A 26,881-nucleotide genomic window follows, 5' to 3' on the forward strand; every position below is an offset into this window, starting at 1 on the left:
GAAGCCCAGCCAGTCTATCTTGGCGTTACTCTCGATCGCAATCTGTCATTTCACAAACATCTCATAAAAACTGCAGCAAAGGTGGGTGCGAAGAATAACATTATTGCAAGACTGGCCAGCTCCTCATGGGGTGTGAGTGCTTCCACACTACGATCATCATCTCTGGCATTATGCTATTCCACTGCAGAATACTGTGCCCAAGTATGGTTCCGTAGCCCCCATGTCCACTTGGTCGATTCCAAATTACATTCCTCCATGAGGATAATTTCTGGAACCATCCGTTCCACCCCGGTTCCATGGCTGCCAGTTCTTAGCAACATCGCCCCGCCAGATATTCGTAGGGATGCGGCATCATCTAAGTTCATTTCCCACGTCTATGCTCGACCGGACCTGCCAATATACGCAGATATCTTCGCCCACCCTGTTCAACGCTTGACGTCTCGTCACCCAATCTGGTCCCCTACGCCTACACTGAACTTCTCTGTTCCAGTCTCTTGGAAACAGAGCTGGCAGTCAGCTGAGGTAAAGAACAAACACCTCATCACAGACCCCTGCAAGCGTCAACCCGGCTTTGACTTAGCACGTTATGATTGGGCTCTCCTCAATCACTATCGAACAGGCCATGGCCAGTGCGCCGCTATGTTCCACTGCTGGGGAGCCAGAGACGACCCAAACTGCCCCTGCGGCTACAGACAGACTATGACCCACATAGTCAACGACTGCCACCTCTCCAGATTCAAAGGAGGTCTCGAAACTTTACATCAGGCTCAACCTGATGCTGTTGACTGGCTACGGAAGAAGGGCAAACGCTAGAAGAATAAGAAGGGCTGACTTCTGGGCTCTTAATCCTATTCCACTGGTCTATGTGTCTATTTTGGTTTCAGTACTAGGCTGTTTTGAGTCTAGAGATTCTGTAGTATGTTCTGAGGTCAAGAAATGTAATGCTTCCATTCTTGTCAGAACTGATTTGGCTATACTAAGTATTTTTGGTTTCCATATAAACTTTTTTAACTTTTGTTCTCCTGTCTTGCAGTCATTTGGTAGGACTTTGATAGAGATTGCATTAAATCTGTATATAGTTCTAGGCAAAACAATCATTTTGATGATGTTAATTCTTCCAGACCATAAACACGGGATGCCTTTCTATTTCTTTGTCTCTTTTCTCTGTTTCATTGAGAAGTGTCTCATAGGTTTTAACATAAAGGTCTTTCACTTCCTTTGTTAGGTTTATCCATGGATATTTGATTTTTTTTTTTTTTGCAGTTATAGTAAATGGAATCAATTTCTGGATTTCTTCTTCTTCTGATTTGGTGTTTGTGTAGAGGAATACTGGTTTTTGTAGATTGCCACCTTACTACATCGCTTAAGAATTTTTAGGAGTTTACTACCAGATTATTTTGCATTTTCTATGCAAACTATCATATAATCTGCAAATAGTGACAGTTTGTCTTCCTCTCTTCCAATAGGATGAGTATTTTTCAGTGATTACAACCAAGTTATAATTTTAGAATTTAGGTGCAAACTCTTCATAATAAAACTTTGAAGAAGTATCATCTACAGTTAACAATTATCGTGCCTTTCAGATGAAGTCAGTGTTAAAATATGTTGGCCAGCTCCCCCCTGCTCCATGCTGCATTGCTTGATGCTGTGGTGTATTTACATAATCATTGTTTTGCCTGAGACCTGCCCTGCCTGCAGGGTATTGGTTTATCCCATTGGTTAGAACCTTCGCAACAGCTGCTATGGAAGCTTTCTATGTTTGTGCTCTTTTCTTTTCTCTTCTCCTAGCCATTTCCTAGACATTTCCTTTTCCCACTTGCCACTTCCGGTTAAAGAGATACATAAAAAGCATAGTCTCTGATCAATAATGGCATTGCATTGTGTTCTCGCTCAGCCACGAGTTCCTGGTCCTTTCTCTCCGGGGACGCTAGCCCGGCAAAAATACACATGAAGACAAAAGCAAACAGAATATTCAGACTCTTTCCAGTACTGTTTTATATTTTACATCAGAAAGTAAAGAGATAGATCTACTGTGAACTCCAAATATATTGATGGGATATGATTATAGGTTGACTTGGGAATGCTGTTTAAAACTTTCAAGCTGTTTCATTAGGGAAATACTAGTTTGCAAGATATAATCCCTCACTCTTCCATGATAGGTATCTGCATACTGTTCCTAACACCAGCTTTGGTTCTTGTACATGATTATGCACTGGGTCTCTAACTACTGATATGTTTTACAGTGTTTGTGTGTTCCACTTTCTGGCTCCCTTTTTTTTTTTTTTTTTGCTTCCTATATAAAACATTCAAGGTTATTAAGTAATTTGTTCTGTTTTTTATCTTAATGCTTTTCAGACACCAAGTTGCAGATGCTACCATGACACCAACCTGACTTCCCAGGGTAGGCAACCTCACCAGTGAGTCCTGTAATCCTACCTATCCAGAGCCCTACCCTACTAGGGTAAGATAGAACAGGCTGGGAGTATGGATCAATCTGTCAGTGTTTATGTCCAGTGAGGAAGTGAGATTACAGAAACCAGACTTGCCACCTTCTGCATCCCAGAAAGATCTTTGGTCCATACTCCCAGAGGGATAAAGAATAGAGAACCTTCCAATGGAGTGGATGGGATATGGAACTCTGGTGGTGAGAATTGTATGGAATTGTACCCCTCTTATCCCACAATCTTGTCAATCATGATTAAATCACTAATAAAAAAAAAAGTCTTCAAAGTTTCAGTCTTAGTCACTCTTAGGATTGAATTTGCCAGGGAAAGTCATTATCTCACCCTCTAAATATTTAAATCTGATTCTCAAAGGAGCAGTGGATATAAACTATGTAGTGGACATTTAACATGTTTTAATGCTTTGCAATGATACCTCAAAAGTTGCTTTAACAGCCATTCTGTGCACACTCCAGACCATTCTCCTGTGCAAACCTGAAATCTACATCAGGTATTACAGGAGTTAGTTGGGTCCTGGGGGTGGGGAGCACTATTAAGCAGGTGGGGTGGGTATATATCCTACTACTAGCACCAACACCTCTAGATTTGGGCAGATCAGCTCTTTGCGTATCAAGTTACTAGACAATGACTACCTTGAAAGGCTGCTATGTTAGTTGCTGAGAGATTCAGTTATTCACACAATACTTAGTAATCTTGCTTATGCTGGTTAGAAGAAGATTGCAAACAGGTTACACTTTGACCTCAGTGAGTTCCACAGTTTTTATATACTTCATTTCCTGCCTCTTTATCTTTCAAATTCAGCTCAGAGCTATATTAAGCCCACCCTCAGATGAAGAATAAACAGGGGCATGTCTATTAAAGCACCACTATAGCCTCAAATCCTTTTAAATAAATTATGTTTTATGAACTCATTTTTGCTACCTAATTGATTCCCAGCAAAGGCCTTGGGACTGTGGGCTGAATTTCAGAAATTCAAGTTCCTTTTTTTTTTTTTTTTTCAGTTCTGTTGCAGCCAAATGATGTACAAGCCTGTCTATCCACCAAAACAATCCCTTCCCCACAAAAAGAGATATCTATATTCTGTCACATGAATTATAAGGGGTAGATGTATGGTGGCACCTACCTCTTTCAAATTGTAGCTTTTTATATCTTTGCATAATTTCAGCTGCAACCATGCATTCAATCTAAGGAAGGAAGAAAACAAATGAGTATAATAAATTGAGACAAAATAGTTCAGGGAATAGGACTAGGGAGATGGCTCCAACATTAGAGAATTGAACTTGTGTTCCTGAGTTCAGAGGCCCCATGTTCAATCCCTGGAACCACCATATACCAGAGCTGAGCAGTGCTCTGATTATTCTCTCTCATAAAAATAAACACATAGTAAAATAGAATAATAATACAGGCTGCGCATCACAGATTAAAACACCCACTTGTACACTTGCACATGCCTCATTCTCCTGTAGGTGGCCCTGTTTAGGGCAGGCAGCATCAGGGCAGCTGATTGCAGTTTCTAATCCTTCTTTGATCAAGAGCTCAACATACTGTTTCAGGCACTGAAAGGAAACAGAGAAGGAGTTGTAAACATCTTTACTTTCTTAAGGCTGGAGAAGCGGTGGTGCATTAAAAAAAAAAAAAGACAAATTATGTACATTGTTCCCTTACGGTTTTGTATTTTTATTGTGTAGCCCATAGCAACTACCAAATTAGTGGTATAATTCACTCAACAAATATTTATGGCATAGCTCTTCTGTGCCAGAGACTGCTGTATGCTGGATCACAAAGCAAAGGCTGTGGGTTATATCCCTGCATACAACCTCAGCAAAAAAAAAAAAGCAAAAATCGGTAAGTCTAATGGCTGGTAGAGAGGCTGCAAGAGAGAGCAGAAGCAAGGTTCTAAAATGCATGTGATATGTGAGAACCTATACCAAGTTCTCCATAGTTCATTGATTCCCAAATAATATGTCTTTGAATAATACTGCTACCTTTGATGCTGTTTTATAATAATAATGATGAGGAAAATAATCATGAGGCCAGGTAGTGGCGCATCTGGTTAAGCACACACATTATAACATACAAGGAGCCAGATTCAAGCCCCTGGCCCCCACCTGCGGGGGGAAAGTTTCAAGAATGATGAAGTAGAGCCACAGATGGCTCTCTGTCTCCCCCTCCCCTCTCAATTGTTTTCTGTTTCTACTCACTAATAAATAAATAATTAATTTAAAAAAAAAAACAATTTAAAAGAAAGAAAGGTAATTTAAAAAGAGAAAAAGAATCACCATCACTAACCTTGAATGAGAAGATAAGTTTTAAGACCTTGGTTATGTTAAGTTTCATTCTCTATGGTATCCAACAACTTACAAGTGGTGAGGGCAACTGTACTTTCTCAAACATCTTTACAAGAAGGCATTTCTCTTTGTCAGATGTGAAAAACCAAGTCCACAAAGAAGGAATTTATCTGCTCACCAAGAGTACAGGCAAAGTCCAAATTCAAACCTGGTTCCAAAGGACTCAAAAATGGAAGACAGCTATGCTCACCACTATACTAGCAATGCAACTTCAACAGAACTCAAAAATAGAGCTTTACTCCCCACCACAAACTCACAAATAACTGTCAGTTCTTGCTCAGTGAGCCTTCACTTAACCTAGAAATTAATTACTATACTGGGCAGGGCCGATGGCATTGTGGAAATTACTTACTACAACCAACCCGAACTGGGGATACTGCTCAACACTACAGGTCAGTCAAAACAAAGTCAAGTCAACAACTACCTAATGGTTTCACTCGTATGGAATTTACAGAACTGAAATACATGAACTTGAAATACACACACAAACACTTGAAGTAAACATATTTTCTCTAAGACTCTTGTGAACTATGGTGGTTCTCATTGTAAGGGTAGGGGCACAGAATTTTGGTGATGAGTGTGGTATGGAACTGTACCCTGTAACCTTATAATTTATTTATTAATTATAAAAATAGCTCAATTTTTAAAACTCTTTTAAAAGGAAATCAAGTGGACATGCACAGTAGCATTCATACCAAAGCCAATTCACTCTTGCTTTGAAAAGTCAAGTACATTATAAATAATTTAGAGAGACATGGTCCTCCCTATGTAAGCTAAGAGTAACTGAGACAGAAACACTGAAGCCTTTGCATAAGAACTCAAATAACATTAAAAAAAGAAAAAAAGAAAAAATATAGGAGACAGAAACACCCCATGTCAAGCAAAGAAGTAACTGCAGAAGCCAAACCTTCCACCTTCTGCACCCCATAAAGAACTTTGGTCCATACTCCCAAAGGGATAAAGAATAGGAAGCTTTCAATGGAGACGATGGGATGTGGAACTCTGGTTTCAGGAATTGTACCCCTGTTAACTTACAACCTTGTTAATCATTAAACTACTATTAAAATAAATAAGTAAATATACATAAAAAGAGGCAGATAGGATCATGTAGCCAATGTAAAATATCTCAGCAGTATCCCCAAATCAACTTTTAATCATGGCCCAGCACAATATGAGGTTCATAATAACAACATTAAAATAATGCTACTAAATAAAATACAAATTCATCAAGAAAAAGTCCATAATTTAAGTTTCCTAAGTCCCTACCTCTTCCCCAAAAGAGAAAATCCATTTCAATATAAAAATGCATGTTTACTATTAATGTGTGAGCTTGAATAGAAATTTAGCTGTAACTTGTAACAGCTCTTTTAGAACAAGTCTACAAACCTCACTTTCCCAATCTGAAAAACTGGGGCATGTATCATAGTGAAACTATACAGATTTTTTTTTTTATTTTATTTAAGAAAGGAGACATTAACAAAACCATAGAATAAGAGAGGTACAATTCCGCACAATTCTCATAACCCGATCTCCACATCCCACCCCCTCCCCTGATAGCCTTCCCATTCTCTATCTCTCTGGGAGTATGGATCCAGGGTCATTGTGGGTTGCAGAGGGTGGAAGGTCTGGCTTCTATAATTGCTTCCCCACTGAACGTGGGCATTGACTGGTCGATCCATACTCCCAGTCTGTCTCTCTCTTTCCCTAGTAGGGTGGGGCTCTGAGGAAGTGGAGCTCCAGTACACAATGATGGGGTCGTCTGTCCAGGGAAGTCTGGTCAGCATCTTGCTGGCATCCGGAACCTGGTGGCTAAAAAGAGAGTTAACATACAAAGCCAAACAAATTGTTGAACAATCATGGACCTAAAGACTGTAATAGTGCAGATGAAGTGTTGGGGGGTGTTCCCTGCATGCTCTCGTGTACTTCTGTTTTCAGGTATATATTTTTTCCCTAGTTTATGGGCGAGAATGAGTCTAGAAGACATGGAGAACACTATATACTTGAGAAACATAGATGGCTAACTGACACACACACAAATAGTATACTAACTGCAACAATGATACCTATGAGCTGGGGCTTCTGCATCTTGAACTATATTCTTTATTCCTACTGGGCTGATGGATATGGCTAATAACCATAGAATATCCTCAGGTCACCTACACTCTGCTGACCCAAGGGTTATAAAAGGGTCTCCCAGAGGACCAAGTATCGACAAGCCCCGTCTTGGAGCTCCACATAGAAATTTCAGAGCTAAGTTTATACAACCAACATGATGGTAACGGAAGGGAGGAAAAAGAGGAGAATGAAGCCCAGGGAACCTCTATCAGCTTGCTCCTGGTTCTGGCAGTGCTGGCTGGCCTGCTGGGAAATAAGGTGTCAGAGTCTGATGACATGCAGCTCTTACAACAATGGTCTGGTTACCGTTCGGAAATAACTGGAATGTCCTGTTTATAGCTGCATGAAACACAAAGTGGGATAAGTGTTAGACAGTCTTATGGAATCCTGTTCAGGAGCCATAGGCTAGTTACTTAGTTACTTGACAGTGTGGGTCACAGCTCCGTCAATGATTGACTTAAGAAGTCAAATCTTGCTGTGTTCGAGTCAATAAGTACATTAATGCACCCAGCCCAATACCTGGACCACAGACGAATTAAGTAACAATAGTCATTATCAAACTGGCGTCTGTTCAGTGATCTTACCAACAAATCTATTCCTGCAATTCCAATTAACTCTATCCCCTCTGAAGATTCCTACAGGCGCTTCCACCAAGCCATCTTCAAAGCAGCTTCCCAAGCTATTCCTCGTGGGAGACGTGCTAACTAACTATACGCCTTGTCTTGATGCTGAATGCGAGCAACTACTAAAGCAGTATGATGAGTCGGGCGACCCAGATGTGGCCAACCATCTCATTGCCTCCCTGGATGCAGCACGCCAAGCCCGCTGGCAACAACTCACGGAAAGTCTGAACTTCACCCACTCAAGTAGGAAGGTCTGGAAGCTTCTTCATAGTCTGGGTGCCGGTAGCCAACCCTCTCCCGTCTCCCATCCTCCGGTATCTCCAAACTCAGTAGCCAGTCACCTAACTCAAGTTGGACGTGCTAAGATCGACCCAGTCTGGAAAAGAGAAATTTCCTATGAGTGGTCATCCCACTTCCGTTTATCTTGTCCATCTCCAAAACTCTCTCCCTTTACACTGTCTGAACTGGAAGACGCTTTGAAGAGGGTTAAACCGGGAACGGCTGCTGGCTATCATAACATCACCCCAGAACTTATTCTTAACTTGGGCCCCGTGGCAAAGAAGTGGCTCACTTCATTCCTGTCCCACATCTTGGAATCTGAATCTATGCCCCAAATTTGGCGTCGTGCGAAGATAATAGCAGTTTTGAAACCAAAGAAAGACCCAACACTGGCCGCCAGCTATAGACCAATTTCTCTCCTCTCCGTGTGTTACAAACTCCTTGAGAGGCTGCTTCTGTCATGTATTTCTCCTCTTACAGAGAAATTCCTATCACCCACCCAAGCTGGTTTCCACCCAGGAAGATCTACCTGCGAACAAGCCCTGGCCCTCTCAACTTACATTGAAAATGGATTCCAGAAGAATTTAAAGACGGGTGCTGTCTTTGTTGATCTCACAGCAGCCTATGACACGGTCTGGCACCGTGGTCTCCTAGTCAAGATCTCAAGATGCCTGCCTCCATGGGTGGCCAACACTATATCATTTCTTCTCCAAAACAGAAGATTCCGGGTGCATCTGGGTGACAAGTCTAGCAGATGGAGACTTGTCTCAAGTGGTCTCCCCCAGGGCTCTGTTCTGGCTCCTACGCTATTTAATATTTACATCAATGACCTTCCAGAAACTTCTTCAAGGAAGTTCATCTACGCAGATGACATCTGCTGTGCAACTCAGGCATCCAAGTTTGACATCCTTGAGGAAACACTCACGAAAGACATGTCTCTGATATCTGATTACTGTAAAAAATGGTGACTAATCCCTAGCACTGCAAAAACGGTATCATCTGTTTTCCATCTACACCATGCCTCGGCCTCGCGTGAGCTTAATGTGCAGCTTGACGATGCGAGAATCCGGCATGAAGCCCAGCCAGTCTATCTTGGCGTTACTCTCGATCGCACCCTGTCATTTCACGAACATCTCATAAAAACTGCAGCAAAGGTGGGCGGGAGGAATAACATCATTGCAAGACTGGCCAGCTCTTCATGGGGCACGAGCGCTTCCACACTACGATCATCATCTCTGGCATTATGCTATTCCACTGCAAAATACTGTGCCCCAGTATGGTTCCGTAGCCCCCATGTCCACTTGGTCGATTCCAAATTACATTCCTCCATGAGGATAATTTCTGGAACCATCCATTCCACCCCGATTCCATGGCTGCCAGTTCTTAGCAACATCGCCCCGCCAGATATTCGTAGGGATGCGGCATCATCTAAGTTCATTTCCCACGTCAACGCTCGACCGGACCTGCGCAGTCTTCGCCCACCCTGTCCAACGCTTGACGTCTCATCACCCAATCTGGTCCCCTATGCCTACACTGAACTTCTCTGTTCCAGACTCTTGGAAACAGAGTTGGCAGTCAGCTGACGTAAAGAACAAACACCTCATCACAGACCCCTGCAAGCGTCAACCCGGCTTTGACCTAGCACTTTATGATTGGGCCCTCCTCAATCGCTATCGAACAGGCCATGGCCGGTGCGCCGCTATGTTCCATCACTGGGGAACCAGAGACGACCCGAACTGCCCCTGCGGCTACAGACAGACTATGACCCACATAGTCAACGACTGCCACCTCTCCAGATTCAAAGGAGGTCTCAAAACTTTACATCAGGCTCAACCTAACGCTGTTGACTGGCTACAGAAGAAGGGTAAACGCCAGAAGTAGAAGAAGAAGTCATTATCTATTGTTTGTCTAGATAGATAAATAAATGTCTTACAGCCATGGGAGGGGGTCAAAACCTTGGCTGGGGAGATTTCGTAATGGTTATGCAAATAAGTTTCATGCCTGAGGCTCTGAGCTCCCACATTCAATCCTCAGCACCACCATAAATCAGAGCTGAGCAGCAGTCTTCCTCTCTCTCATTAAAATAAACTAAAAAGAAATATGAACTGAAACATCAAAACTTAATGATGCTGAGGGGGAAGGCCTTCAACAAGAAGGTTATCAATATGTTTATTTACAGGTAAATTTGTCTTAGCAGGGCCTCTGGAGTAAGCCAGAGTGCTAGAAATGTTTAAAATGCTGAAATAAAATGCCCTCACAATATTGTGAGAGCAATACATAATGAGAGAGGGCTTTATCCTCCCTAAGAAGCAACATCTGACAGCTACAGCCAAGGTGAGAGACACACTTCAAGGATTCTCCACATGGGTGTTCAGGAACCTGCATACACTAACAAGCTGCACATCTCTCCAGGCTGTGAGCTCCTGACACTGAACATCCTCAGTCATCAGCATGCATCTGTCTGATTCACTAAGTGACTGTGTCTGGCAGCATCCATTTGTTTACTATGTAAGAGGAGATGAAGTTCTGAGCATGTGACCACGCATCCATCTACAACAAGCTCAAATTCAACCAGCCAGATAGAAAGTGGTTCATGACTCATAAACTAAGCTTCTTTTTTCTAACAGTAAAAAGATGCCTTGAAGTGAACATAAGCAACTGGGGAAACAGAACAAGCTGCTATGAAAGTCAACATAGAGCCTAAAAGCAGATACCAAAGTATTTCCTAGAATCATTATTATTTAGCACTATCTGTAACTAAGTCCCTTCGCAGTGCCAAGTTCTGCCTATGTCAGCTCATTGTGTACTGGAAACTTATGAGCTGTCACCAACCCCATTTTATAGGTGAGAAAATAAAGGCTCAGGGGAGTCACAGACTTCTCTAAGCTATACTTTTGAGTAGAAGACTGGGGTCCAGACCCACATGAACTAGATCTGACTTGAAAGAAGTAGCTCTTTGGTTTTGTTTAATAGTATTATTATTGTTATTGTTATTATTATTATTTGTTTGTCTTCTCCCACCTCAATTAAGAACTTTTTTTAAATTGATTTAATTATGATCAACAAGTCCATTGGATAAAAGGGATACAGTTCCACACAATTTCCACCACCAGTGTTCTACATTCCATCCCCTCCATTGCAAGTTTTCCTATTCTTTATCCTTCTGGGAGTCTGGACAAAGTATCATTATAGGTGGAAGGTGGAAGTTCTGGATTCTGTAATTGCTTTTCTGCTGGACAAGGGTACTGCAGGTTGGTCCATACTCCCAGCTTGTTTCTATCTTTTCCTAGTGGTGCCAGGCTCTCAGGAAGTGGGGTTCCAGGATACATTGGTGAGGTCGTCTGCCCAGGGAAGTCACATTGGTATCATGGTGGCATCTGCAATTTGGTAGCTGAAAAGCATTAAGATGTAAAGCAGAATAAACTGTTTAATAATCAGGAACCTAAAGGTAAGAATATAGCAGGTGATATTTAGGGTCTCCATTTTGGAAAAAGTAAGGAAGTCTATTTTAGGTATATTCCAAGGGGCCCAAACTTTATTTTTACCTGAGCCCCACAGCTAACATGCAGGTGGGTTAAAGGTCCAATTAAGAACTTTTATGTAAGTAGGATCACTTAATGTTTTTCTGTTTCCTCATAAAATTTTCTTAGAACAAAGAATTGGAGATACTTTAAACTAGAAAAATCTACCCCAGAGAGCATTTTTATATGTGTGTGAAGACAGTGCAAAGTTCCCCCACACCTAGCAATGTAGAAAGAGGCAGACTTAGTCCTGATACAGTATGTATCATGATCTAGGAGGGGCCATTGCAGGAGTTCACCCAGCTAGGGTAAGGAAGGCTTCCCAGAGAAGAAAAGACATTCCAAGAAAAAGCAGATCTGCTCCACAAGTGGAGGGAAAAGTGAGGGAAGTGTCAGCAGCCTCAGAATTTTCCAGGCATTTCATTTTCCATTGTGCCTTCCAATTCTTTGTAACCCTGGTCCACGGATGAGAAGACAGTATTACTGATCTGCTAATATACCTTCAATATGTGAGAAATTTCCTGCCAAAGAGAAAGAACACAGAGGCATATCTGTTTTGCCCAAAAAACTACACTGAGCTTATATTATTTTCTGTTTTATCACTTGAAGTCCCATTCATTACTGATGATACTAATAGCAGGTGATAACTCCCAGAAACTGTGCTCAAAGTTGTTTTAGTGTATGTTTATCAGAGATGTAAAAATTGTAAGCATTTCATGTAGAAAGGCCCCAATAATGGCAGTGAGCCTCCGGCAAAAAGTATTTAAAGAGTAAGATCTGGATTTGGAATTTCAGGTCTGGGTTTGAATCCCTCCTTAGCAGATTATCAATTCAAGCAAGAAACTTCACTTCTCTGATCCTCTATTTCTCCAAAACAGGGAAAAAGATAAGCCTGGGAAGCAGAAAAAAGCTTTCTAGAGCTCTGGCTAACCATAGCATTGCTGATAACACCTCCACTGTCTCGCTTGGCATTTCTACAGTCATCAATAATCGATTATCTGTTTATATTCCCCCTCTGTTAGATGACAGCCTTTGAAAATAAAAATTATCAGTACTTATCTTCTTCTCCTCTGTGCCTGAGTGACGGTAAGTAGCAAGGTATCAATCAGTCGATGCTATATGTTAGACAGATGGTGATGGATGGATGGATGACTGGGATATACACAGAAAAACAAAATGCTTGGCTAATAACACATATCCATTTCAGCAGAGAAGTCCCCAGAGAGAATACACACTAACTCTCACTTAAGCAAAGCAGCTGAGCTAGTGCTACCTGCCTCCTGGACACAGCTACAACGTACATCAATCTAAAAACAACTCGACACACACAAGCTCCTTGGGGGAGTCCAGCATATGTAGTCAACTTCCCTAATAACAAATGGAAGAATCAGTCTTTTTTTTCTTGAATTGCCTGATTTTCAGAAACGGGTCATGGTCTCAGCAAGAGGAAGAGGCTTTAATGATAGCTGAATCCAAGGAACTGGGTGCAGGATGAGACTGAGAGTTGATGGAGAACGTATAATCAGAAAGATCCTAGGAAGGTCCAACACTAGTATCCTTGAGGGATAGGGACTAGGGTATCCTTGAGGACTAGGTCTTTACCATCCACTCTTGTTAGTCACAGAGGAGGCAAAAATGGAAACTAAATCTCTGCTTTCTACTTTTTCTAAGAGGCTCAAGAATGACCCAAGTTTCTTCTCTAATTTAATCAATAAGTAATGCTAACCAGATTAGAGACAGAAGGGATTCTGGAGAGATAGGCCAATTTCTCCTCTATAGGGAGTATGTTCTGTTAACTCACATGCTTCTAGACAAGCTGTGTCAAATGATAAGAGTGTCACTGTGTGTCAATCACATATTCTATCTATTAAGCAGGTATACCCACAAAATGAGAGGGGGTGAGGGGAGAGAATTTTTTTTACATTTATTTATTTATTTTATTTATCCCTTTTGTTGCCCTTGTTTATTGTTGTTGTTGTTATTGCTGTCATTGTTGTTGGATAGAACAGAGAGAAATGGAGAGAGGAGGGGAAGACAGAGAGGGGGAGAGAAAGATAGACACCTGCAGACCTGCTTCACCACCTGTGAAGCAACTCCCCTGCAGGTGGGGAGCTGGGGGCTCAAACCGGGATCCTTATGCCAATCTTTGTGCTTTGTGCCACCTGCGCTTAACCCGCTGAGCTACGCCCGACTCCCTAAGGGGAGAGAATTTTTTAACTAACCTAAACCTTGATCACAACAAGCCTTCCCTCAGTATAATACAAGACAGATGCAGTTATGGCAGTAAGGTATTAACATAAATAGCATCAAACACTAAGGTCTCTAGAATCTACACAAGACGTATGAAATTAAATGCAAGAGTGGCTAAGCTAATGGGCTAAGTTGAGATGGTCACAAATATAGAAATAAAAGATACACTTTGGGTTGGACCCTACCTGTAGGTGGGATAGGTGTATGTCTATATGTGACTGCACAGGACCTAAGTGTGAACTGAGGAAGGTAAGCATGAGATAGGGTTGGAAGTATAAATATATGATGAGTGTGAGTGCCTAAGTGTGCTATAATCTGACTTTCTGTGCAATTTATCAGAATTAGTTACACCTGACAGTTATTTACTGCTAGAGGAATACTTTATTATGTTAGCTTAAGGAAGCTAAGTTGTCTCAATTTTCCAGAAGACAGAAACTTGTCACATGAAAAAAAAAGCCAAGATTTATTTATTTATTGTTTACCTTATAAGAAGGCATCGGAAGAGTGGTGAGCATAGGCATTTGGAATTGTGACAGTAAAGGGGTAAGCTCCCAAGACCCTAACTTGAATAGGAAGGACTTTGAGGGAGCTGGGCGTAGTGCACTGGGTTAAGCACACATAGTGCAAAGCCTAAGGACTGGCGCAAGGATCCTGGTTCAAGCTTCTGGCTCCCCACCTGAAGGGGGTTGCTTCATAACTGGTGAAACAGGTCCATCTTTCTCTTCCCCTCTCTGTCTTCCCCTCCTCTCTCAATTTTTCTCTATCCTATCCAACAGCAGCAACAACAACAATGGAAAAAAGATGGCCGCCAGGAGCAGGGCATTCGTAGTTCAGGCACCAAGCACCAGCGATAACCCTGAAGACTAAATAAATAGGAAGGAAGGACTTTGATAGGTCTATCCCAGAAGGAAGCATCAAGGTCAATATGGGGGTGGAGAGTAAAGAGAACAAAAATGAGAAAAGAGAAAGTAGGGGAAGAAGCTCTTTGTCAAAATTTTCAGCAAAGCTCTTCCCAGGAGTCAGCATCTTCTTTCACACTATTATTGGAGACAGAAGAATTTGTAAGAGAGACAAATTCCTAAATCCACAGCCCATGTAACTTCCTGGTCTACCTGCAGAGCCCTGAAGGATAAGAAATGATTAGGTTTTATTTTATTTTATTTATTTATTTGATAGGACTGAGAGCAATTGAGATGAGGAGGGGAAAGAGGAAGAGAGAAACGGAGACCTCTGCAGCACTGTTTCACAGCTAGTGAAGTTTCCCACTGCAGCTAGGGGCTGAGGGCTTGCTTGGACCTGGGTCATTGTGGATTGTAAAGTGTGTACTCAATCAGGAGTGCCACCACAATTACTTAAGCAATTATTTAAGAGGGTTTGGTTAGAGCTGCCAAGAACAGTACACAAAGAAGGAGGGTGGTCTGGGTCCAGGTCATGGAGACAGAGAAGCACTTGCCAATAGCAAGTGCCCCCGACTTCCCACCTGTAGGGAAGCCCTTCAAAGGCAGTGAAGCAAGTCTGCAGGTATCTATCTTTCTCTCCCCCTCTCTGTCTTCCCTTCCTCTTGCCATTTCTCTCTATCCTCTCTAACAATGACGACATCAATAACAATAACAACTATCAGCAGGATCCCCAGAGGGGAATGTCTGGTAACTGGGAAGTGAGAAGCAGTGAAGGTTCAGGGCTCTTGGCTAACTTTTCCAGATACCCAGGCTGCCATGTCAGATGTTGTCCTTGTATGTTATGACAGTCTATAGCAAGGGGTCCAGGATACTGTTGTGTAGTTTACCCTGTGTGTCAAGTAATGGTGACTATTACTTGTTCATTGCACCCAGAAACCACCATCATCCATATTTGGGACATACTTTATACTATGAAGAGTTGGAGAATTCATAACAAGTGTGCTCAGTTAAATTGTGTCTCTCCAAATGATATGAAGCCTTCACTCCCAGAACCTCAGAATGTGGACATAATAGATAGATGGATAGATAGATAGATAGATAGATAGATAGATAGATAGATAGATAGATAGATAGATAGATAAAGGACTTATTCAGAAATGGAGACCCTGAAACTGCAATTTGTTAAGATAAAGTCAAATCAAAGTAAGGTTGCCCCCTAATTCATTATGTCTTGGTCTTTACAAGTACAGGAGTGGCATGAACACACACATGGAGATGATGCCACGAATGGGGAGTTTCCAAGGATTACTGGTAGCTACCAGTGACTGAGAAGAGGACAAGAAGGCTCTTAAATTTCACAGGTAGCACTGCCCTGCTGGTGCCTTAATTTCAGACTTCTAATCTGCAAAAAAATGTGTTATCAGCTCCCAGTTAAGCTATTTCGTTATGGCAGCTTTCAGAAATAAAATGCATCAGTCTTTCACAGGTAATATCTGACACATCAAAGAACTCAAAGCAGTCTTCTACTAATATTCAGCGCAAGAACTCTGACACCTAAAACTCTAGACAAACTGTGTGACTGGATCTGTGATTCTGGGCACCATTCCCCATTCTAAAGACTGCCAGAGTTACCCTTGACCTGGAGTGAGGCAGAGCTGCAGGCACCATTAAGAGGAAATACCTTTAAGGAATGAAGCCATCATTGGGGAGTTGGGCAGTAGCACAGCGGGTTAAGTACACGTGGCGTGAAGCACAAGGACCAGCATAAGGATCCAAGTTTGAGCCCCCGACTTCCCACCTGTAGGGGAGCCCTTCACAGGCAGTGAAGCAGGTCTGCAAGTGTCTATCTTTCTCTCCCCCTCTCTGTCTTCCCCTCCTCTCTCCATTTCTCTCTGTCCTATCTAACAATGATGACATCATTAGCAACAACAATAAAAAAAAAAAGGAAACAAAAGGTATGAAGCCTTCGAAACATCAAATGTTTACAGATATGTAAATTACCATATGTGACATTCTCTAATAGCATATTAACTTCTATGGTATATGTAAATTTAAAAAATAGATATCAGTTCTTGTGTGAGGAAGAGCACCCTGGAGTCCTGGCAGCTCATTCTGCTACTGAACTTAGAAGACTCTGGCACTAAAATCTTCTGGGCTTGCCATGGGGTCATGAGGAGGAGGCTGAACTCCAAACAGCTTCCTTTGATTAAACCTTCTAGAGCAGAGTTTTTCAGCACATGCACATGAAGAATCTTAATGAATACAAGAATGGTAGTGGCAGTGGGGTTGGCAAATAGCAAAAGACAGAGAAGTCTTCAGGCTGAGAGACTGATGAGTCCAACTTGCTCCTTCACTGGCTAAGGAAATTAGAAAGGATGGTAGAAGACCTAGCCAAGGTTTCCTACTTTTTAATACTTCAGTGTGATGTAAATCCTAACAGATGACTCCTCTTTCTTTAGTATAAGTGCCTGACTTAACTTTTGATGCTGGGGCATCTACTTCACATGAATCTAATCTGAATAAAGACAAAACTGCCGTTGAACTAGATAGTCAGTTTGCCTCTATCAGGCTCCTTTGAGGGTCCTTAAGAGCTTAAATAATGACCAATTGGACCATTTTTGGTGTGTATTTTTTTCTTTTCTTCTTTTTTTTATTCCTCTGTCAAGGTTTAAATACTTATAAAGCTTACCTGTTAACTCCGCACTCCCCCACTCACCCCACCCCACCACACCCCCCAAAAAAATAAAACAAGATCCCAGTTGCAAACACTCTCTCCCCATGACCTCACTATGTCATTCCCGTCATTCCCGATATGATTATTACTAAAGGGCTTACCCAAATGTTGGTTCAGTGGCAATTTTGGATTAAAAAGGAAACTATCTAGAGGACAGTCACTGGGGTTCAGATGAGTACTCCTAGACATTTCTAGTCCATGGCATCATTATTCTCAGGTTGAGATCAACAGAAAACATACAGTTATCCTACAAATAGCCAAGAGACTTACAGTTCTTTCTCCCAAAGTTCAAACTACAGCTATTAATAGTGCCATATAGAAAAACTGGTCTGGGGAGTCAGGCAGTAGCAGGTTAAGCACACATGGCACAAAGCACAAGGACCATAAGGATCCTGGTTCCAGCCCCCAGCTCCCCACCTGCAGAGGGCCACTTCACAGGCATTGAAGTAGGTCTGCAGGTGCACCCTGCTCTCTGCACATCACTATCCAAGCATTGCTTCACACCTGGCCAATTACAGCACTGGTATGCTACAGAAACTAGTGTGAACATGAACAAATGCTTCCAATTTGGCCCCATCACATGACACTTCCTCTAGCTATTCATCCTGCTTTCTTTCAGTGCTAGGTCAAATGAACCCCTGCAGCCTGCCAGTGAGAATGAACTCGTTGTTCCCTCCCCATGCTATCATGTGCCTTGGCTTAAAACTGCAAATTCAGCTCTGCCCACTACAAATGGCAAGAACCAGACCATCTCTCCTCTTCATGACTGGGTCAGAGAAAATAGGAATTGTCATCTTTAACCTTACCTATGTAAGATTAAAGGGCACTTGGTACAAGACAGGATTTCAACAAAAACTAGAAAGTAGAGTGCATCAACACCTACAGTGAGCCTACACAAAACAAAGTTGATGAGACGTGAGCATTAAGGCTCAGCATCATGTAGCTTAATTTCTATATGAAGCAATTAAAGGCAAAGTAGTCAGAAGTTGGGGGTCAAAGAAGCATGTCACAGCATCCTGGGGTAAGGGGGGTGACCTCAGCAATGGATTGGAAGCAAAGAAAAGTTGCCTTTCTTATAACCAGACCAACTACAGTTCAGTGCTTTGGATATATTTCTTCATCCAATTTGTTTAAAAGATTGCTCATACTGCAGAAATGAAGAAATCAGGATTTGGATCAGTTAAAAGACTTGCTGAAAAAATGTAGAGCAGGATGTGAAGGCAGAACAGAGTCCTGGGCCTAAACTCTAAGGACTATGTTTAGTTGTGAAAATTCATTAACCCCACAGCCCCATTTCCTTCTTTCAATAGCTAAACATCAATTTTACTATTGCTACCCCTACAGAGTCTTTGAGAAAAGAAAATGCCCAATAAAAACTAAATATTTTAGCAACAAATTTTCAGGTATAGTCATCAAAACCCTTTCATCAAAATTCTAGTGGCAAAATTCTTATTAAATAATATCAGAAGAGATATAATTCAAGCTCAAAGAAAAAATGTATATCTGTGTATTTTACTTGGCTAATTTAATCTCCCTGGTTAAAAATTATTTTCACCAGACTTTCTTTAAGGACTAACAGAAAAACAGACATTATTACACTGATTGATCAGCAAAGACCCATTGGTGGTAGAAACTATGACACTTCATTTTGGGGGATTTCCTGCTTCCCTTATCATTGGAATAAGACTATCACCTCAAACTCTAGTAGCTGTCTAGTAGCAATAAAATAGAAAGTATACAAATATAGGGGAGACCAAAAGGCCTTTGTGTGTTCTATTTTAGCTAGAGTCTTGAATATCTTAGATTTAGGACCATAGGGAATCTAACAGATCATGACACACACAGGCAGAGACCAACACAAAACATCTCACACACTGACATATGAAAATGGATTGGGCCCCTGGTAGTATCAAAACTGCTTTATTTGGACAGTCAACAACCCTTTCTCTCTACCCCCATATTGCATTGGTACCTCACATCAAGAACTGCTGCTTCATTTCACTGGTTCTGTATAGAAATCATCAATTTCACATTTGGCCTTTTTTCAGTGTTATACTTCAGCAGAAAGGGAGCTCCTTGAGCTACCCAGTAATACTCTTCAACCATCTCCAAGTCCCCAAAGTCAGGCATAAAGAACTTAAAACATGCACAAGATCAGGAGGTTGCTTCAACCACTCTACTCCTTCATTCAGTCCACTGCTCCCCTGTTTAAGTCACGTTCCACAGATCCCTCCCCATCCATTGCACAGGCTCTTCACAATCTCTGAACTAAACCTAAACCCTCCAAGCAAACAAAGTCCACCCAACACAAGTGTCATGGAGGTATCATGTTAGTAACTCATACACTAATACTGTTCAAATAAACTTGAGAAATGCAGGCTAAGTCAAGGTTTGCCTCTAACTGTGGATTTGTCAGTGGACTTTTTGTCTGTTCTGTTTTCTTACACAGTAGAAAGCACACCAAGATGGATGTAGCAAGAAACGTTCAGCAAATTCACTAAACCACAAACAGAAAATTATTTTGAGTGCATCGCTCAGAGTAAATATTCTTCAGAAATAGACATTTAGAAAAGTTTTTTGAAGTTCTTTTTAATCTCTGCAGTCCACGGTCCAAACTTAGAAGCAAAATGAGAAGGAAGTTGATTCTGCCTAATATGGCTTCATGGCAGGTGTACTTTCCTTTCTTCTATTTGAATCTAAGTGATTTGTCAGTTCATTATACAGAAGGGGTTCAATATGGAGACCTCTACTGAGGTTAGAAATAGAGTTGCTCTCTCAACACAGTTAGGCCCAACTCCAAACACCATGTTTTCTCTTCTCCACTCTTCCTTGAAAGCGATTTGCTTCAGAATTCAGCTAACTAGTAGTGTCCATTCAGTCCACCACAATTTACTCTCTTCACTCATCACTATCTTCCCAGATGTCTGTCAACCCCCAGTAAGAGGACAACTACAACTCCTCCAGTCAGAAGTTCAGGCTTCTCCTCATTCTCTGCCTAGGGCTGGGGGGATCTGAGGCCTCTGCAGAGGGGAAGTCAAGTGACCACAGGTCAGGCACTCCTTTCCCCAACTCTATCTATCAACACACAGGTGCTTCCTTGACTCCACACTTGAGTAGGCTGCAGACATGAGGAGATTTTTACTTCACATTTCAATGTTCAATAACTGTTTCTTTTTTTTTCTTTTCTTTTTTTAAGGTCCAGCTGTTTCTTGGTACTCCTAACAACACCTCTTTGTGAAAACAATGCTACTTTCCACCCTCACTAACTTACTTATATTGTTTGATACGAATTAGGGCTGATTTTTTTTACTATGAGTCTTTCCAAGCAGAAAACCATAATAATGGCAACAATACAAAGCCTGGGTAAGAAGACCAGGGTAAATAGATTACTGAATTCAAGAATAAGGGTACAAGCTGTGGCCACCAAGGTCAAGCCCAATGGCACATGGAAAGAGGGGAATCTAATTATTCAGTTGGCTGAGACAGTGGAAAACTTCCCCTTGGGTAAGAGAGAGGCAATTTTCACAAAAATAATTATTTAACCTATCTTGACATGTTCAAATATCCTAGCTTATCCTCTCAAAATGAGAATGAGTCCCATTGTATGAACTGTCTCTATACTTCACCCTCACATCCTTCCCCATTTTCAAGAAATGTCAAAAGCAACTTCCTGTCTTCCAGGTTGAAGTCACTTTTCTGGGGCTTTAATGAGGCACATTTCTAAACTGTCAACTAGAACAGTGAGACAAACTCACAGAGGCTTAATCTTGTGAGCCTTTACTGATTAGCTGTGATGACTCCTACAGTAGACAAGGCATTTGAGGACAGAATTCCATTCCTCAAAAAGCCAGGGCATAAACAGCAGTGAAAAGATGTAGACTTAAATATCTGTAGAGCTCTTTCTCTTTCTCTAAAACTTGGGAAATAATTGGCAAAGAGATTGTGAAACAAACAAAATAAGGGAAGATGCAAGCAAGAAGGAAGAACGGGGCCAGCCAGTGTAGAATGATAGAGAGGGCCGGTTGGTGGTGTACCTGGTTGAGTGCACGTTAGAATGCACAAGGACCCAGGTTTGAGGCCTCATCTCTACCTGCAGGAGGTAGCTTTGTGAGTGGTGAAGCAGTGCTGAAGATGTCTCTGTCTCTCTCCCTCTAGATTTCTTCCCATTCCCTCTAGATTTCTGGCTGCCTCTATCCAATAAATAATTTTAAAAATTAATTTAAAAATAAAATGATAGAGATTCTGTCCGGTTAATATATTACAGTACAGATGCTTAAAATACACAAGACAGCTGTCCAAATAGCTCATGTATAACATATCTGAATACAAGGCAATTGGGGGGCGGGGCATACATTTTAATAAAGTTGTTCTTTTTTTCTCTTCTAGGATTTTTTGTTTATTTATGTCACTTTATTTTGATTGTAAAAAAAATCAAATAAAATTGACCAAGACAAGATGAAAATAAAACCTACATTTTTATGCATGTGACTCTGGTTTGAGTCCAGACCCCTACCACAGTGAAAGAAGCTTTGGTGCTGTGGACTGACTTGTTGGTATCTTCTAATTCTGCTTTTAAAAACCCCTTATGTTTCATTTGGTTTAAATCCCCCCTGCTTAACACTGCATTCTATTTACATGACCACTGTATTCTATTTACATAACCACTGCCGTCTATTTACATAAATTACTTTTACATTTACATAAAGCACCACCTTCCCTCCAGGGCATTGGTGGTTTAGTGGTAGAATTCTCACCTGCTTCACCCCCCTCTCCTTGTCACACCCTGATCCTCTCCTTGTCACACCCTGATTTTCACCAGTCACTTTTCTCTCCACCCTCTCTGTGTCACATCCTGTTCACACCCTACTTGGGAAGTATATATAAAGACAACATTGTTTGTTTTAGTTAGTTGATAGTTTAGTCTAGCTTGGTATAGATTGCGCTGCGTCCTGCATGAATAAAGAGATACTGCGTACAGCTCAACCATGAGTCCCTGGTCGTCTGTCTCCCATCAGTGAAGCTCATCCCGGCACTGACTCTCTGACTCTCTCTCTCTCTCTCTCTCTCTCTCTCTCTCTCTCTCCCTCCCTCCCTCCCTTCCTCCCTCCTTCCCTCTCTCTCTGCCTCTGCCTCTGTCTCTATTAAAAAATAAGCAAAAATAATTTTTAAAAAGTATTATTTTTCTAATGGGTAAACTTGTGAGTGTGACTTAAGTCTGATAGACACACAAATCCTTGGGAGCCGGGTGGGTTAAGTGCACATGGTGCAAAAGGCATAAGGATCTCGGTTCGAGCCCCCAGCTCCCCACCTGCAGGGGAATCGCTTCACAGGCAGTGAAGCAGGTCTGCAGATGCCTATCTTTCTCTCCCCCTCTCTGTTTCCCCCTCCTCTCTCCATTTCTCTCTATCCTATCCAGCAACAAGAACATCAATAACAACAATAATAACTACAATAAAACAACAAGGGTAACAAAAAGGAATAAGTAAATATTAAAAATAAAAAAAGAATAAACCATTTGCAAACACCCCCCCATGATGTTAGGTACATCTTAATGGCATTTAAAGTTCATGTGATGTTAAAATGTATATTTTCTAATTTAATATGAAATATGACACCGCAGGTGATTTTAACAATATGCACACATTACATCAGTGCTGTTATAATTTCAGTAAGTAAGTGTTCAATTAAATTTAAAGTGAGGTTTGATGATCCTTTTCCTTTTCAGAAAGGAGAACGTGTGCCATTGGAAAGGTTTCAAAATTCTGTCACTAGCTTCTACTATTCTGTTGAGCTGGCTGTTTTGTTGTTGTTGTTTTAATTTTTATTTATAAAAAGGAAATATTGACAAAAACCATAGGATAAGAGGGGTACAACTCCACACAATTCCCACCATCAGAACTCTGTATCCCATCCCATCCCCAGATAGCTTTCTTTTTGTACCATATGCAACTGTGATGGGAATCTGCCACTTTGGGAGTTCACCTGGTCTAAGGGATTCCTCAGATAACCGCATGGGGGATTGAAAACACAGCCTCCTATACAAGAGGCATCAGATTTTGCAGGACATACACAAGTGAAAGCAAAGGGCTCATTCTGAAATTCTTTTAAACAGCTCTTTTCTCCCAAAGACCAACCAGAGTACAGAAGATGCACTGGCACTGGGCGATGGTTGTCATCTGCTCCACAGGATACTCCCCAAGACAGAGTTTGCAGGACACCAGTGGGTCTAGGGCCAGGTCCCAGGTGGGCCGGTAACGTGCAGTGGTCATGGCAGAACAGTCTGAAAAGAGAGAGGCACAGGCTGTCAGGCATCCTCAGGGACTCCACCAGAATCACACAGGGCTCACTTTTCCCTGCAGCTGGGGGTCCAGGAAGTGAGCATAAGAGGGTCTGAGTTTTAAAAACTCATCTGAGGCCTCTTAGAAACTCTAGTCTTATTCTTGACAGGATCTGTGAGTGATTCTTTTTGCAATTAATAGTAACTCTCATGTGAATTTTCAAAATGGCTTATGCTGACCCCACCTTCCCTTCTTCTCACCAAAAGTACCAAATAAGATACTTTCCACTATGGAGGTACCTGTCACAAGAGGACAAAAACTTGAACAACCGAGAAAGAGAAGCTTTCATTCAAGAGTACTGACTAGATCCAACTGTTCTCCAATTCCTTCTGTGGAGAAACATTCCAGGGAATGTAGCAACTGAATGAAGTCCTTCTTCACTCCTCTTTGCCCTCTGAAGGCACACAAGTCAACTTCCCACAAATAGCTTTCTCTGACACCACTCAAGTATTATCTGGTCCTTGAGAAACAGCCCAAACAGCCTCTCCTTAAATCCTGTCAGATATTCTTAAAGATGCAGGCTTTAGGAAGTCATTGGTCTCAGTCAGATTTGTTCACTTATGTGGGTCAATGTCACCCACTCTTGGCTTGTGCAGAATGGACTCATGAAAACATCAATGGAAAGAACTCTTACTTCTTTTTTTTTTAGTTTTTTTTAAATATTTATTTTATTTATTTATTCCCTTTTTGTTGCCCTTGTTGTTTTATTGTTGTAGTTATTATTGTTGATGTCGTTGTTGGATAGGACAGAGAGAAATGGAGAGAGGAGGGGAAGACAGAGAGGAGGAGAGAAAAACAGACACCTGCAGACCTGCTTCACCGCCTGTGAAGCGACTCCCCTGCAGGTGGGGAGCCGGGGTTCGAACCGGGATCCTTATGCCGGTCCTTGCGCTTTGCGCCACCTGCGCTTAACCCGCTGCGCTACAGCCCAACTCCCAGAACCCTTACTTCTATACACACATCCCAAATTCTTTTCTTCCATTCCTTATCACAGTGAGTGTTCCCTGGTCTTGTGCCTGTGATAGCACATGCTTTCTAATGCTAGATTTATCACATATTTCACTCCTTGCTGCTTGAGGAAAAATGAAAGAAAGGCCTCTCTAGCTCTTTGCTTGACAACTAGCCCACACAATTATAGCCTGTAGGTTAAATGATATCATTTGCATATATGGATACAAATCCCCTCTCTGAACTCTTGACACATTTTTTAGGCCTTACAGCATTTATTATGCACCTGTGATAGATAAGTGTGTATTTTATTACACTGTGCACCTGTATATAGGGCATAGCAAAAGGGAGGGGACATGTGTGACTAAAGAGCAAGGGCAGAAGGATTTTGAAGCCATTTTGGAACTAACTGTAAGAGGCAATGACACAGGACAATATTACACAGTACACTAGTGGCAAACAAGGAAGCACTGGTCAATCAGTGTTTGGACAAAAGTTCATTACTGAAGGGCAAGTAGAGTCTGCACTTGAGGTGAAAACAGTGTTCAGGACAGGATCTAGACTGACAGGAAGATGAATCTGGTTTCTCCTCTGAAGAGCTAAAAATGTGAGCCACTCTGTCTGAAGTGTGTTCTCTGTTGTCAAACTTAAACCTTTTGACCAAACTTGAGAATTTTGGGGTTGCTGGGAGTCATGTGAGGAGTTTAAACATGCATCATAAATGGATCCAGGGTTGATCAAGTCAGAACACTTAAAAGAGCTGAGGGTCAACCAACTATCTGGGGTACAGAGGGTATCAGGATCATCCACTTCTTCAAGTTCACTTTCATTTAGAACATTTCTCTGCATGCTCTATTTTGCTTATTGCTATTTTAAATGTTAAGTAGGCTTTCTGGAACTCTCATAAATATATATGTATACTTATAAACATATAATATATATTTAATTTCTCCTCTGTATGTTTTTGTCTCAATACTCAATTTTATGAGGTTTTGTGTGCTTGCTTGCTTGTTTTTTGGTTTGTTTTTTTTTTAAGGAAAATTTTGCTGTTGTTATTTCCAGGGCTCCACAACCCCATGCTAACTTTTCTCCTATAGGAAGATAACAACAGAGGCAGAGAGAGAGGAGGAAGAAAGATACCATGGCACCAAAGTGTCCTCCAATGCAGAGAAGGTTAGGCTCAAACCTGGGTTAGCCAAGGCAAAGCAAGCACAATGAAGCCATACTTTTTTTTTTTAATATTTATTTATTTATTTATTCCCTTTTGTTGCCCTTGTTGTTTTATTGTTGTAGTTATTATTGTTGTTGTCGTTGTTGGATAGGACAGAGAGAAATGGAGAGAGGAGGGGAAGACAGAGAGAAGGAGAGAAAGATAGACACCTGCAGACCTGCTTCACCGCTTGTGAAGCGACTCCCCTGCAGGCGGGGAGCCAGGGTTCAAATAAAGCCATACTTCTTATAGCTCACTGTACAAAGTGACAGCTGTATTTTAAGAATGTTAGTCAGTACCAAAAACAGACTGCAAACTTTCACTCACATTATTACAGGCTTGGGAGCTGCCTTGACAAATCACTCAAGACAAGGAATTGCCCCAAAGGGACAGTGACTGCTAATGTAGGAAGCACCTTTGCATAAATGGCTTCCATCCAAACCCAGAAAGCAAGAGACAAGTGGCCCAGTGCACTGTGGAAGAAAACAGAGGTCCTGGAAGAACAGAACAGAAACCTTAGGGTAAAGGACTACACTGAGTCATCAAGAAAGCCTGGATGCAAATTCCTACTCTGCCATTTGGGCATGGAATTTGGAAGAAATAACATATCTCTATGAACATTAGTTTTTCCTCCTGGAAAAACTGAAAGGCCTCCACGTCACCTCACATGTGCACTTGTGAAAAGTGAATGAATAGTAATATATTTTCAATTACAGCTCAATAAATGGGTTTCAGGATTTGGAAATTAACTGAGACAGACTAAGAGGGAGAAGAGTTGTTGAGCAGAGAAAGAGCATGGTCGATTCAGTCTGCTAGAAAATCCAAGCTGATACATATAATCCTTGGTAGAAAAAAATACCAAAAAACCTTTGAAAATCTCCTGTTTTATCATTTGTGGTTCATTGCAGTCGAAGACTGGCCATTACTGGGCAGTATATTACAGAGCAATGAAAATAAAGTTCAATCGAAAGTCCTTACAACCCAGAACCTGGTTCCATCATAAGTAAGTCAATATTCCAGGAACACTTTCTTGCCCATAATCATCTTATCCTCACATGCCTGAGGATAAGATTTGTTCTGCCTTCCTTAGTCTCTTCCCAGACAATTCCCATTCTGCTCTGCTCTGCTCTGCCCCAGAGTTTGGTTCCTTTTCC

The 26,881-nt window shown here is 41.5% G+C and overlaps 1 protein-coding gene across 2 annotated transcripts in view; it reads right to left on the reverse strand.

Annotated features, from left to right (window-relative positions):
- Window positions 1-26,881, reverse strand: part of RNF144A (ring finger protein 144A) — a 171,029-nt gene that overhangs the window by 54,389 nt on the left and 89,759 nt on the right. For both annotated transcript variants that reach the window (XM_016187760.2, XM_060187028.1), the window contains exons 3-5: window positions 23,366-23,511; window positions 3,914-4,018; window positions 3,586-3,646 (exon numbers count right to left, since the gene is read on the reverse strand). In XM_016187760.2, coding sequence (XP_016043246.1) covers window positions 3,586-3,646; window positions 3,914-4,018; window positions 23,366-23,500 — 301 coding nt within the window. In that variant the 5' untranslated portion in view covers window positions 23,501-23,511. The remainder of the gene's footprint in view (window positions 1-3,585; window positions 3,647-3,913; window positions 4,019-23,365; window positions 23,512-26,881) is intronic.

This window comes from Erinaceus europaeus, chromosome 3 (assembly GCF_950295315.1).
Source record: "Erinaceus europaeus chromosome 3, mEriEur2.1, whole genome shotgun sequence".
In the NCBI taxonomy this organism is placed as follows: domain Eukaryota; kingdom Metazoa; phylum Chordata; class Mammalia; order Eulipotyphla; family Erinaceidae; genus Erinaceus; species Erinaceus europaeus.